Source organism: Acyrthosiphon pisum, chromosome A2, assembly GCF_005508785.2.
Source record: "Acyrthosiphon pisum isolate AL4f chromosome A2, pea_aphid_22Mar2018_4r6ur, whole genome shotgun sequence".
NCBI lineage: Eukaryota > Metazoa > Arthropoda > Insecta > Hemiptera > Aphididae > Acyrthosiphon > Acyrthosiphon pisum.
In genome coordinates this window covers 102,892,439-102,908,642 of record NC_042495.1, presented here as the reverse complement: position 1 = coordinate 102,908,642, position 16,204 = coordinate 102,892,439, and the positions used below count along the sequence as shown (strand labels likewise).

Genomic DNA, 16,204 nt, shown 5'->3' with positions numbered 1-16,204 from the left:
AATTATGACCTTTTTTTTTTAGGGGGGGGGGGGTGCATATTGCGGTGCAGGGCCGGTTTGATCCATATTTCCCGGGCCGAAAAAATTCGCCAATCCGCCCCTGCTTGTGTTCTTTCTTAATGGCTTAATTATAAATTATATTTTTTTTTTTACAGTAACAAGTATCGAAATTCTGATTGAGTGGCAAAACTAGCTATCACTCTTAGAAATTCAAAATAATAATTAGCTCTAATTTTGGGCAATTTTCATTAAATTTTAATATTTTTTTAAACTGTTTTAAAAATACGATCAACAAAATGGCTATCTTGGAAATTTAAAAAACTTGTTTGCTTAAAAAAAAAGGTTGATAATTTTTGACTTTTTGAAAAAAAAATCGAATGTTATGTTATTCAATCAGAATTTCTATACTTATTACTGTAAAAAACTGCATTTAAATATCTTGATTTTCCACGGAGATACTAAGGGTGATACGGGACTTCTGAGACATACTGTATAAATGATAACAGATAAATCTGATAAATCTTATAGATTTTATATTAATGAAAATTTAAAGGGCAAAAATGTCTAAGTTACGCCACTGTGATACTGAAGTTTAGAATACGTATACCCATTTTGTTTTAAACGACATAAAGTTACAAAGATAACGTAATTTAATCAAATTAATCAATTAAGTATTGACCATTTAAAAGGTCAAAAATTCGAAAATCAATAGGAATTCCAATTTCAAATTTCAACTGTAAATTGTAAATAGGAATTAGGAACACAGAATAATTATTATATTATTATTATAGCAATTTAAAAATTTTAATTTGCATTTTTGATAGCGCCCGCCCGCCAATAACATTATTCAATAGATGTTGGTAACACCGCCGTCGTGTTATGCAACACAATAATTTTATATTGTAAAATCAAAATTTTATCCAATTTTGGGTCAACTTAAAATGCACATATTAATTTGAATTATACCAAATGGCTAATAAGTTAATACTATCAACAAAATCATTAGATTTGTGAATTTATATAAATTAAAAATTGCCGGTTAAAATATTTAAAATAATTGAATAACATACCGTTAATACATTTTCGTTGGGTTGGTACTTAGATCATAACTTTGGTAACCACTTGTCAGTGTAAGCGGGCTGGCAACAATACAAGGAGACTAGGAAGTAGGATTGAGTGAGAGACGCAAACTGCAAAGTAGTTTATTAACCGTCGTTTTTATCGGTTGGCGAGGTCGGGTGTTGCGTTTGAAAAATCAAAACAAAATAAATAGTAAATACGATGTATTAGATTTAAGTGTCAAGTGTAGACTTTTTTATCCGTTATTAATTAATTTAATTTTTATTTACAGGCCGTCGATCAATTAGGTAAGTCCAGTTCATTAGTACACCTACCGCAGTAGATAATAATTACAATTAAGTAGGTAATGTAAAGGTCCGTCTCTGATTCAAAAATAGTTGTATTTAAGTTGGGCCCGCACTCGCCGAGGCATTTTGTGATTTCGCCTAACCCCGTGTTGATATTGTTTGGTTTTCGCCTTTCATCTCGATAGAGCATGTAAACGTATGCTCTAGGAGTTATGGGACCGAATCCGGAAGTGCCCGAATAACATTCTGCTGTTCTGCACACTATCTGAAAATTCGTTTGACTAGACCGGTTTAAAATTTATGTCCCATTATGCCTCACCAGAATAATGAACCCATGTAAACGATAATATGGTCCAAACGTCCCGGTGCGTTATTTTTCATACTTGTTTAACCTAGCATATTTATAGTATGGTTATTGCCATAGAGTACATCATGACAATCACTACCTAATAATATCTCAGTTTGGGGATTTTGGTAGGTGGGTAGGTCCAAGATCTTGGATGCTCAATTCCTAGAATAGAAAAACAAATTACATGCAGTGCTCGACTTGTGGGGTGACGCAGGTACCCCAGATCATTTTTTATTATTTTTAGTAATATTACCTAACTAATTATTTCTAAACTATTACTGTATTTACTTTTAATATCCTTATGAGTTTGTTATTATTTATTATTTATTATTTATTACTATAATATATATAATAGGTATGATGTAATTAGTAATTAGTAATTACCTATGTTTTATAATATTAGCTTATATTTTTTTTAATTTAAATTGATTATTTATACATTTTTTCTTTATGAATTAAGTAAGGGAATTTGAGAGTGTGAAGACTCAATAACGTTTAACAAGTGATGTGGATGCTCTTTTTTTAAAAGTAAATAGAGTCCCTCTACTTTAATTTTGCCAAGTCAAGCACTGATTCCGTGACAAGTTTCAGTGTATTTATTAAAAAAACCGTTTTAAAACAGCAAGTTTAAATCACCTAAACTAAGAAAAAATGTGTCGGCAATTTGAATCTGATATCTAGAATCTTAATCTATATAGAATTATATGAAATGAAATGATATATTTATATGTACATTTATGCCAGGCATATTATTATATTTAATAGTTAATAATAAATTGATGGTTCAGTATATAATTAATAGGTGACAGTTATAAGTATAAAAAATTATAAATTAAGATTGAACTAATGAGGAAATTATAGAGCTGATAGTGAAGATAATTATAAGTGTGGAAATCTGAAATATTAAATATGGATAGACCATAGTCTTGGAAGTAATGGTACCTTTAGTGATAAATACATATAGAACAGAGGAAAAAATGAGGAGACATGATTTTATTTTTTGAAATAAGATATATTTGTATTTTGTATACATTATGGTATAATGTATACAATTTAATTTTGTCCGAGCAGTTATGATAATGTTAATGAGCGAAATGCGACAATCAACATAGAATTACATACATACTTTTTAAATTATATAATCTTTATTTTTCAGAATTATTATAATGGATAATTATGATAAACTGGAAAAAATTGGAGAAGGGAACATATGGTGTCGTGTACAAATGTATGGAACTTTCATCAAAAGAAATCGTTGCTGTGAAGAAAATACGCATGGAAATGGAAGACGAAGGTATACCAGCTACAGCCATTCGAGAAATTAGTATTTTGAAGGAACTCAATCACCCTAATATTGTGAAGTAATGTTTTAGATATAAAATTTATTAAGGTGTATTTAATATTTACATATATTATATTGACATTTTATATGAATAGTTTGCGAGAAATTCTCATGGATGATTCAAGATTATATCTTGTATTTGAGTTTGTTCCTATGGATTTAAAAAAATTTATTGATTCAAGACCTAAAAAACATTTGGATGAAATTACTACAAAGTCATTCACTTATCAGGTAATAATTATTTATAGCCTGAAACAGTACCTAAATAAAATTAATTTTTTAATTTTTTACAGTTATTAGTTGCTATATACTTTTGCCATGTGAGACGAATTTTACATAGAGATCTTAAACCACAAAATATCTTAATTGACACAAAACACAATATACTGAAAGTTGCTGATTTTGGTTTGGGCCGTACTTTTGGTTTGCCAATACGTGTGTACACTCATGAGGTATTTACAAATATTTATTTAATATTTCTGGATTGATAACTGTTTTTATTAAGAAAGTGTTTAATGATTTTATTTTCTTTATCTGTCCATTTTATTTACCAAAAGTAACCACGTATTTTCTAGTTACACTTATTTGGTTAATTCAAAGTAAAATTTAAATACATATCTTATAATCATATATACCTAATAAGTAATCATAAGTTTGTCTGTTACTGCTGAACTACTAATTATCTATCCTTGGATCACATCATCATATTATTTAATTATTTATTTTAAAAAAAAATTTTATTTTAATTTATTTTTAATAATTCATATGCCTATTATAAGTTAATGTTGGTCGCATTTTTGGAAATATTGTGTACAATTTATGTACCGTTTTGGACAGATAACAAATTTCAATTATTCTAATTGTTTTTTTTACTAGTTAAGAGGACGCCCTATCTGCGTGTGATGTCTCCATCTTATTAATGCATAATATATTAAAATGTACATAGAGCAATTCAAATTTTGTATTGTTAACTTCAATATAAGAGTGAACCTACCTATGATCAAACTTAAATGTAAGAACATTATCTGTGTTCTCTCATTGAAGTTTGATAATGCGTCAATTCATTCTAACGTTAAAGCTAACAATACAAAATTGGAACTGTACATTTTGATACGTTTTGTGTTAGTATGCAGGTACGACATCCACTTAAGAATTAAATTACTGTACATACAAATTTACACAAGATTAATATACTTTCCTTACATAATAATTATTTTGTAGTCTCAATATAATTACCAAAGCTCATAATTTCATAAATTTACTTATCAATCATGCCAAGTCTTATTAAAAGCTAGGTAAGATAAAAATTTGCTTCAAGATGACACTTTGTTTAGTATTTAATTGTAGCATATTTCAATGTTTTTGGGAAATTTGGACATAATCATGCATTTAAATTATTTAAATTGATTGTTAAAAGTTTTGATGTAAGTGGGTTGGTAAAAAAAATATTCTTTGTTTTAAAACTTTAAAAATAAAATCCACTACATTTTAAAAATATAATCAATATGAAGATTATTAAATGATTCAAAATAAGACATTAATAATAATATTCGACCCACAAGTCTATAATTATAGATTAATTGACTATAAACAAACGCATAAACAAAATTAATGTATTTATTTAAAGAAGTTTAAAATTAAAAATATAGGGATGCTATTAATTTTTGCTTATAAATTAATAAAAAAAAATATTTGAAATCATTTTTTTTTCACATTTATGAGGTTATACTTTATAGTAGGGGTCGTGGTTGTGAACGGGTAATAGAATACACGGGTACACGGAGCCCGAGCACACTGGTAAAAATTATATTAAAGCCCGTGTATATTGCATATTAATTCAGAATTCAAAAATACTTTATGTTACGTTATCTATATTCAAATAATTGGTTATTTATTAATAATAAAAGTTGTATAGCCCTCGATTACTTACCTACCTATTATTTAAGTATTTTATGAATACCTAAAAGTTTTGCTTAAAAAACACAATATGATATGATATGCTTTCTGTCATATTGAGTTCAGAAAGTGGAGAAATCGTTAAGTCAGAACTGCAAAGTGAAGAAATACAATTGTATTTGAGTTTTAAATATATGAGTATTTTAGCTCACGGATATTTAAATACACGGGTATACACGGGTACATATTTGATCATTTTTAAGACCATAGTTACATTCATATACAATTGTTTTTTAATGAATGAACTTACAAGCCTCTGTAATTATTTTTTAAATATTCTAGGCAATAATAAAAAATAATAATTTTAGGTAGTAACACTATGGTACAGAGCTCCAGAGGTATTGTTAAACACACAACGCTACGGCTGCCCAATTGATGTTTGGTCCATAGGATGTATTTTTGCAGAAATGGCACAAGGAAAACCATTATTTCAGGGTGATTCAGAAATTGATCAATTGTTTCGTATTTTCAGGTAAATTATATCTTTTATATGATTTTTGAGAAAAAAAAATGAATTAACAAGATGACTTGTGGATGACTGATAACTGGACACTCAGACACAGATTTATAAGCTTTATACTATTTAACATACAAATAAACACCTGGGCCCTGTATAACATTTAATAAGACATTCAAATATAGCTTTCAACAATTTTTCTACATTAAAAATAATTCACCAAACATTGGTAACAACATGACAAAACCCACTTGCTCTATAGATCAGTCCTTCTCAACTTTTTTTGTTATAGGGCCCCCTAAATTTAATGTAAAACTGTCAAGGCCCCCCACAATCAAAATCATTAATTATTTTTTCTTAATGATATACTAAATTTACATGCACTATTTCACTATTACTATTTTACATGCTATAAATAATCATTAATCATAATATGATCGGTTATAATGTCATATATTATATAATAACTAAATAATCGAAAATATTTTAAATGAAATAAATATTTCAAGCCCCCCCCCCCCCTTCATATAACCACGGCTTCATAGAAAGCATAGATGGCATAGATGACTTAAAACCTAATATTTAATTAGGTACTTCAGTTTTATTCCGACCAAGGATACTCCCAACTGAAGAAGGTTCACTTAAGTCAAAGCGTATCAGGGTTGTTCATATCATTAACATTTTAAATTATAAATTAAAGTAGTGATTTATCAATGTATCTGTTAATTTTAGTCATTGTTCTTGTTTAGTGAATACAATTGTTTAAAATAAAATTTTATAGGATTTTGACTACTCCAACTGAAGATACATGGCCAGGAGTTTCCGATCTCAAGGATTATAAGCCGACTTTTCCAAAATGGAGTGATAATATGTTGGCAGATTCAGTTAAAAACCTCAGTTCAGGTGGAGTGGACTTAATGCGGGTAATTTCAAATAACCAACTTATCTTATTTCATACTTAATACGTAACATTTTTTTATTAGCAAATGTTGGTTTACGATCCAAGCAAACGAATCAATGCAAGAGATTCACTACAACATAGTTATTTCAAGGATTTAAATAAAAGTATTTTACCAGCTCTTCCTGAGATTAAGTTTTAAATGTTTATCTGCGTGTATTAATAATAGTTTTAATCGATGATTATAAAATAAAATTATACATTTTAAAGTTTTTTTTCTATTTTTATAACAACTTAATATAAAACTAATAACATTCCGGTACACTGTTCCCACTCCGCTCATTTCTCAACATGCATATCGTTGCAGACTGATGTTAATTGTGACCAGACAGATGGAGCACATCATATCAGATAGCTAATTCGATTTAGTAATCGATTAAAGAGCGATTTTAGGTCTATGATCATCTAGACTAATTCATACAAAACAATCTTTAAATTCTTTTTTTTTCATCCAAAAAATTGTTATTACATTTAAATTGTCAATAATTATTATTTATTATACATTTTTTCAATAGTTGTGTATAATGTTTATTAGAACTCTAAACTGTAATTTATATTGAATAAAATAAAATGCTAAATATATTACTTGTTGTTTGTGTGAAATTTTAAATATCCTTTAAGGTGACCAACATTTTTTTTCAAATATAAAGATAGTTTTAAGTGGGAGTCAGGACTTCTTTAATTTTTTTTTTTTTTATCAAATAGTCCAATAAATTATTAAAATATAGAGATGTAAGTTTAGTTTATTTTTACCGGTAAGATAAATTCTGGTAAATTTACCAATTAATTTTTCACCAAAAGCGTTCGCATATGACACCTCAAATTAGTCGTCTTATAGATACGAATATTCATAAGATATCAATAGAATGGAATTGTTGATATAATTTAAAACATCCATATGTTCAACATGCCCACAATAACTACTTGTAGTGTTTTATAATCATTAATCATAGACCTTTATACTAATAGACTAGTTTTTTTGTGATTTATGTAGTTTAAGCATAGATGATAGACTAACCTCAAGTTAAAGTACAAACTACAAAGTACAAATGTATTATTATTCATAATATTTTATCGTACTTTACGTCTGGTACGGTTTTAAAAATATTGTACTCATTAATGTGCGCAGTACTCGTTGTACCGCCAGCAGTGTCATATCGTTCGAACTGCTACTATTGCCCTTCTATTAGTATAAGGTCTATGATAATAATATACAAACTATAAATTATTATCACTATTAATTACCACCGCTTTTAATAAATTTGATTTTATCGACATTGTGGTCAATGACGATGATAGTAATACCTATTGGATCTGTTTGATATTTTTTCAATTTATTTTATGGCTACATTTTTAATATTTATGTTTGTGTAAAATAATTATTTAGGATATAATATGCAAAAGTCAATAATACACTATTAGGTACTTATAAAGTTGTAAATTTATAATACTATTAAAACCAACTACTATTCAGTAAATAATAAAAATAAGCGTTACCATAATTATAAGATCCCGAAAAAGAGAAGAATTCATGAGGGTATCTTTAAAGTAACAACAAAAATGTACATACAACATAAATTGTTCTCGGTAAAATACCAATTGAAATGATTAATGATTTAACATTTAGAAGTTTGTTTCAAGTTTTAAAGAATTTAATAACACTTAAAAATATTGCATATTTTTGCGTTAAAGATTTTATTAAAATATTAATTTTTTTAAGACGAACATTGTTTTTTATGCATATAGTATGCTACATTAGGAACAATGTAGAATATTTCTTATAAAATCATACATTTTTTTAGATAATGATTTCTCTGATCAAAATATTGAATCCTAGCTGGTATTTTATATTAAATTTTGGATATTTACACAATTAAATTACAAGACTTGAAAAAAATAAATTCCAATGGCAGATTCAATTTTCTATTGTTGACATTTTCTTTAAGAAACAAAAGAAAAATTAAAGGAAAATGTTAAAAAATAAAAATAAAGATTAAATCTGTTTTATCCAAAATAATAGCAGCAGATTTAAAAATACCAGAGATATTAAATGAAAAAGAAGCCAGGGAAAGACTACCAGAAGATTTGAGTTTAAATGATCTCATATATTTAAAAAAAACTATCCAATAACATCAGTTGACGTTGATCGTTCATTTCCCATGTACCTACAAAAATTTACTCACATCTAATCAACAATCAAGTTCTAATATCAAAAAACCTTCAATAATTGATTAATTATTATTCAATGCAATTTCCAAGGCAAATTAATATGCAAAATAAACTAAAAATATTAAAAGAAAATTGTCTTTATTTTTTAGAGCCATTAAAAGATAACTTATTTCATGCATAATTTTTATAATTTTCAATGCAATAAGTTTTGAACCTTAGTTATAAGTAATATAATAACATGTCATATTTGTAGGGTAGTATGGTTCACTTACTTGTATACTTGTAATCAGTGCTTAGGGAAAGTGTTCTGGTTAAAATATTATGATGGTTACAATACAATACAATAGAAGAAATTTGTAATGATCAATTGTATGTTTTACAACTTTTCCCAGTAAAAAATGTGAACTACCTATAATCTTTATTGATGCTATTAAGGGTAAAATTGAAAAATGGTATAATTGGCCTAAAATATGTGTTTGACCGGTAAGAAATGTAAGACCACTACGCACCAGAAAAAATCTACACAACAGTAAGTACGATTAGCATAGTATAAGATATTGAATGTGAAAATTAAAATGTTGTTCTTGAATTTACAGAATTATATGAAATAACTTATAACAAAAAAAATAATGTGAGAATACATTTAATTTATTGCATCAAGTGTCAACCAGTATTTTTTTTACCAAATAAAGAATTGTATAAATCCTGTTTAGCTTCATCAGACCACGAGGATTGGTCATTTGGCGCCATGAAATTCATCAATTTTGTATGAACAGTGTATCTGAGCTTCCTTCCTTTAGTTGATCTGGTATCAACTTTACGCTTCATTTTACTCCTCAGCTTTTGTAATTGTAACCATTGTCTGAAAATAGTTGTTTTTAAAGGTTTTTGTTTATTAAAATGTCTACATAATTACTTGTATGAATAACTTACTTTCCTAGTTGAGATGAATCTGTGATATCAGCAGTTTTATTTTCAATATAGTCCCTAAGTAATTTGTGATAGAAATCATCATCATCAAATATTTCCTGATCGACATCGGTGTTTATTGATTCTGGATTACCAACAATGCAATATTTGGATCGTTTGATTTGAGTACGTTCAATTAACCTAGTCTTATCAGCCATTATTTGATCAATTTGTAATAATGTAGGTTGATCAAAAGCTGAGAAATCTGATTTTGCAGCTTTTCCTGATGCGAGCTTTGTTCGTTCATTCCAAAATTGTATTGTCTCATCTCTATAAGGTTTGAATGATTCATGATGTGCTTGCAAGACATGTTCAAAGTCTTTATGATTCAGTTTATTTGTCAACATAGTAGCTTTGTCTTTATCACTATTAAGATAATTCACATAAATATTATTGTACTAGTAAGGTTTTTGTAATAAATCTAGTTCATATACCCCAAATCTCTAAAGCAACCCTTCTCAAGTGATTTAATTTTTTATTAATTAATAAAATATAGAATAAATCCAGTATTATAAATTTGTACATTTACAATTTCAGAATATATGAAATAAAAAACAGTATACAACTTAATTTTTTTTAAATTATAACTGACTTATAGAGTATAGTATGCATTCTACCGGCCAGCTATAATACATAATTTCTTATTGGGAAATATACAGGCTTTCCAAATATTAGCACCTTGATTATCAGGTGCGGTTTACTTAGTAGTTTATCTTTATTAGTTAATTTACAATTTTTGGCAGAGAATATGTATACCCAATTTAATTAATGCATTTTTAAAGGAACATGCATGGCGTGACTAGGATATAATAGTAACAGGGGCTAGAGTTCTAGAAAACCAAAGTTTAAAATAAACCATCAAGACGTGTCTGAAATGTCAAAGGGGAGACATTAAAAAAATTTAATCAATAAAATAAGATCAATATTAGATAAATAATATATTTTTCAACTATAAAAAAAGTAAACTTAAACTAACCATAATATGGCTATATTTTATAAATATTTATAAAATATCATTATCGATAATTGTCTATAATACATATTATAGGCAGTTAACTGACTCTGTTTTGGGTCACAATCAACGTATATTTTTATTCATCTGATACATACCCGCACATGGTACATCCACAATATTAATATTATATTATATTATAGATATATAATTTTTAATTATTTAAGACATAGAACCTATGATAGTGTTTTTTATGCAAGGAATTGAATTTAAACCAGAATGTGCTAAAAAGTAAAAATGAATCGAATAGGAGAGCTGAAAACATAAATTTTGAGGGGCTAAGCCTCTCTGCCTCTCTTCTAGTTAGACCAATGTAGATATGATGAACATTTTTTGTCATATAACTTTTATTTTTTATATATGTTTGTAGTAATTTATTTATTGATTTACTTATGAAAATTAATGCACCTAAATCAATTTTAATTTTATAATTTGTTTTGAATTTAAAGTTCTTGATAAACTGAATTTTTACACTTATGATTATAAACGGAACTTTTTGGTTGAAAATATAATTTTTATCCATCTGTAAATGCTTATTATTTTAGTAGACATTCGAATTAAAGGAAGACTGAATACTATACCTGGTATAACCATACTCGTAATATGTTGGTTGACCTCAAATCTATGCATAATACAATATGAATTGGGATTTTTTTTTTAGTCATAAATAATATTAATTGGAAAAAATACGAGGTAACTAAACTAGATTTATTCCATATAAATTATATAGTTAGATTATACTTTATATTTAAAATCTTACATCATTTTAACATTTTGATTCTTAGCAAGTAAGTCTGTTTGATATTTTACCACCATTGTTAAATACTGTTCTAAATCTTTTACAGTGTCATAGGCGCATTCTTCCTTGTCTTCCTTAGTAATTTTGTCCAAGTCTTGTGGAAGAGTATTGGCAAGTGAAAGGCATTTTTGAAGCTTTATGCGAAGGAGTAATAGATTGTCGTAGAATTCTAAAAAGAGAATAATAATATTAATATATATAGTTAATATTATCAATAGATAAATCATTACCCTTATGTGCTATAACAACCTTTGCCTTTTCCATGTCTGTCATAGGTTCCGCAATACCCTGTGTACTAAAACATAAATATATATACATTAAAAAAAATAAGAAAAACTAGGTATAAACTTAAACTAGTGAATTTACGTTTCATAACAAGTTCAACATCATCAAGCTCGTTTTGACAGAGGTACGAAGAGCAATCGAATTTTATATCAAAACTGTTTAGTGTTTACTAAAATATTTGTTCCTAGTACATCACTAATCGACTTTTTCAACAGTTGACTAAACTCTAGAGTTTTTGTTTCCCTTGATGATACATTTTTCTAGGTACTATTAATAGCCAACAGGCAATATGTATCAACGTACAGCATAATACGCCGAAAACTTGTAAAAACCCCTGGCTTGCTGGAGTAACATTTTTATTTTTTTTATTTAAATTAATACCATGAAGATTACTAGGTCTCCCTGAGAAAAACTCGTGTGGAGGCCCAGGGTTATCTTAGCTTACAAATATTCTCTGATATATTACATATACCTAACTCGCAATGTTATTAAGTATGGTACATATTATATTTATTTTTAGTCGCATAAAATTCATATCGGAGCCGGTGAGAAAATTAAAGCCTCAGATTTTTCTATTTTATTTAAGATAAAAGCTATCTCTCATCCATATTCCAAACCGCGATGTCTACATAGACCTATAAAGATAGGTCTATGGACCCCTTATTCTGTTAAAAAAGGAATGGCCTATCATTATTAGAGAGCCTTTAGAGGCCTATCCATTTTTATAATACTATACGAGTACCAAGATAATATCTTAGTCCGTGGGTACGACACTTTCTGAAATCCTAATGTTATTTGAAAAAAGTGATGACATGACTACATAGGCACTGCCCTCCACGATAGCAGATAGATCCATTTTATCCACATCGTGCACAGGTAATAAAGATACATAAATAATTGATGATCAATTATCTATAACATCGTGGCACTGCCATTTGAAATTTGAATATTTATCAGAATCAGCCAAGGCCCAAGGATTAAGATATTTGGCGCCAAATTTTGTATCTTAGTCTGTGTTTTATGCAGATAGCGTTGTAAATTATCGGTGCTCATTACGACACCCCGCACTTGGCTCTTGCACATACAATAAGCGGCTCGACTCCAGCTACACATATATAAACATACTATGTACGTTTATATATCTGCGTCTCCAGCATGATATATATATATTAAGTATAGAAATTAGAAAATATTTAAATAATATAATAAATAGAAATTTGTGTTTCCAGTCCGTGGCCACGGCTAATGATAGTACTATCTACAAAAGTGGAATCAGCTGACGCCCCCATATCATATTTTTCAATAATTGATACCATTATCATAAATTATATTATAATATTAATTTTAAAAACGTATTTTATTTTCATTTTTGTGTTTTTATGTAATGTTTTAAAGTAGTTTAAATAATTTTCAAGTGTAATAGTTATTAACACATAATCACACATAAATAGGAATTAGTTTAATTAACAATTCATACATTTCGATATGGTAAATATTGTATTAAAAAAATCGTTCGTAACAACCTACACAAACATCAACGTAAACGTTTATAACATCATTAGCAAGCCTCCAGCAATCTGCTATTTAATAGCTGCAGCAGTGTCGTGTCTATAGAAAAGAGATTAACCTGACAGTGTCGCTCCAATATAAATTATTGTTTTGTACTATAGTGCTCTGTAGTAGGATTCAAATAACATTCTACTTTTTGGACATAATAATATTGTACTATAGTAGCGTTGTTGAATACCGCTACTAACAGCAAGATTTAGCCAAACGCAGCGCTAATTTTTTTTCGGAAAACACGGCTCACCGTTAACGGAAATATCACAGAATATATCCTGTGCCCTGTGGTAATATACTGAGCAGTGTAAAGTAACTTTATTCCATAACCTAACGTTAAATAATATATTAATGTGAACATATTATCGTCCTGGAATGTTTAAACCACCTGTGGAAACCAATCGTGTACACACATAGATAATAAATATACGAATCATTATATTATTATCTACCTATGTAAAGACGTCGTGTGTACACTCTAGTCACGGTTATCATGTATTTACGTCTTCATGTCAAAAGTACGATTAAAGATAATAATATATAATAATATAGTTAGAAATCAATTATAGTTGTTAGATTTCCACTTATCCCACCCGTTGCTACGTTACCGTGCCGTAAAATGTCTTCCCGCCAACGCCATGACATTCAAGCTCAAACTAAACACATTATTTTTAGCGTATATTCATATTTCAAAAAATTATCCAAGGACTCATCTCATCCCGAAGTGGCTAAATTTTTTATTCAAGCACAACAAAAAACCTCTGAAGCATGTGGTATCAGTTTGTCGACGATAAAACGAATAACATCGGAGGGTTCTAAAACACTTTCCAGCTCAGAAAATGGACCGTGTTTTACCTCCCCTCGTAAAACATATAAACGTAGTAAATATGCTACGGATATTGATGACTCTGACAAAGATGTTTTAAGGCGAACCGTTCATGAATTTTATGACCTAGGCGAATTCCCTACGTCCATAAAAATTTTATCAAAGTTCCGAGAAAAAACTGGTTATAAAGGATCTAAAACATCTTTATTGAAAGTTTTAAAATCATTAAAATTCAGTTACAGAAAATGTAACGACGGTCGACGGTTTATAATGGAGCAAAATGATGTTGTTGTTATGCGTATACAGTTTTTAGGAAAAATGGTTAACTTTCGTCAAAATAATGATGTTCGACCAGTCGTTTATTTAGACGAGCTTGAAGTTCCTACAGGCAAAGGAGATCGACTCATTATTTTCCACGCTGGTTCAAGTTCGGATGGATTTATGAAGGATTCAAAATTAGTCTTTCGTTGTAAGTCGGATTCATCTGAAGACTATCACACACAAATAAACTCCGTAGAAATTAAAGACTGGTTCATTCAAATTCTACAAAATTTGAAAGAACCTAGTGTCATTGTTGTGGATAACGCTTGGTACAACTGGGTCCATTCGAAAAATTACACTAAGCCACACGAAAAGGGAGTAGAGTTTTCCCCGCTGGAAACGTCACAAGAGTTACGCGAGCGAGTCAAACAGGTATTACCCAGAGAAAAAAAAAACGAATTGATTGAAATAGCGTTATCAATGGGACATGAGGTTGTACAACTACCGCAATATCACTATCAATACAATCCCATCAAGCTTATATGGGCACGAGTAAAAGCAAAATTTGTTGAACAAAATACTACTTTAAAAGTTGAAGATGTCGAGAAATTAGTTTATGAGGCATTGAATTCGGTGACTATTGACGAATGGAAAAATTGTGTGACACTTAGCCACAAACTACAAGACGATGATCACGTAAAAGAGGTCTCAAGAAATAAAATATTGAAATCAATAGTTAAGACGACCAACTCTGACGACAGCGATGAAAGTGTAGATCAGGCCGATATCTCATAACTAACAATGTGCATGAACCTAATTAATTTATGCATTATGCATTCTATTATTCTGTTATTGATAAATAATTTGTAAATTTAACCATCGAGATCGAAGCAATAGCATAACGGTTTTAATGATAATTATGGTACACTTTATGTTTTTGGCTTATTTGTAACTAAGTACATAAATTATTAGTACTGAAATTATTTTTAATTTTTTTTTTTTTAAAACTTGATTATTCAAAAATAGTTAATTTTAATATAAAATATGATTTGTAGATAAAATTGTTTGTTTTTATTAAAATGTAAAAAAAAAACATATTTAATTTTAAATTTCGCGCGCATTTTTACGCATTATTTCAGAAACTACGACAAAAATCTGTTGAACTTACCAAATATCAACAGATTTAAGTTCAAACTTGAAACTAATATAAATAATAAGATTTTTGTTTTGTAAGATTAAAAATATTGATTTTGTATTTAAAAGTGAAAACCTATATTTCAATCATTTTACTAAGATTCTTTATACAGATTTACTGAAAACGCTGGCCTATACAACATAACATATAACTTCATTTTGTTTACAATTGTGCACATATTTTTTATTATTTGGACCAAATGTTCATAAACACTCGTTATTCCAATATTGAACTACAATAAGTGGCGGAATCCAGGGCTTCATTTTGGATGGGGGGAAAGTACAAAAATTGGCTAAACGTAGTATAAAACATAGGGGAACTACCGCATGATACCCCTTTTTCCCTCCCTGGATCACTACAATCACTAAAGCCACTGACTACAATCATCATTAATTTTGTTGTACGGTTATTAAAAAATATCACACTCATACCTAGAACCATTGTCAGAGTAATTTTCTTCATCATCAGAACCAAATTCTTCGCCGGATTTCATTTCAATGTCTGAACCAAATTCTTCGCTATCTATTTCATCATTGGAAACCATTTCTTCGCCGGAATCCATTTCATCGTTAGAACTTATTTCTTCGTCCGAAGATGACATTTCAAGTCAGTTGAAGTTATACTATTGACTATTTTATTATTAGTATAATTATTATTTATTACAATCTTAGATCGTGCTAAATGGTAATGAGAATATGG

At 28.5% G+C, this 16,204-nt stretch overlaps 2 protein-coding genes across 2 annotated transcripts; one reads left to right on the top strand and one right to left on the bottom strand.

Moving 5' to 3' along the window:
* The first annotated feature begins 1,194 nt into the window (after positions 1-1,194).
* LOC100165762 (cell division cycle 2 protein-like) lies at positions 1,195-7,014 on the top strand. The gene is given in 8 exon segments (NM_001134890.1): positions 1,195-1,367; positions 2,873-2,918; positions 2,920-3,077; positions 3,154-3,289; positions 3,352-3,510; positions 5,323-5,486; positions 6,253-6,394; positions 6,455-7,014. Coding segments are annotated over 7 exon segments (912 nt in total). The 5' UTR covers positions 1,195-1,367; positions 2,873-2,882; the 3' UTR covers positions 6,572-7,014.
* Positions 7,015-9,225: 2,211 nt separating this feature from the next.
* On the bottom strand, positions 9,226-16,202 carry LOC100575200 (protein AATF-like). Its single transcript, NM_001293529.1, is given in 5 exon segments — positions 9,226-9,460; positions 9,532-9,933; positions 11,340-11,547; positions 11,609-11,673; positions 15,937-16,202. Coding segments are annotated over 5 exon segments (1,044 nt in total). The 5' UTR covers positions 16,107-16,202; the 3' UTR covers positions 9,226-9,261.
* Positions 16,203-16,204: the final 2 nt, after the last annotated feature.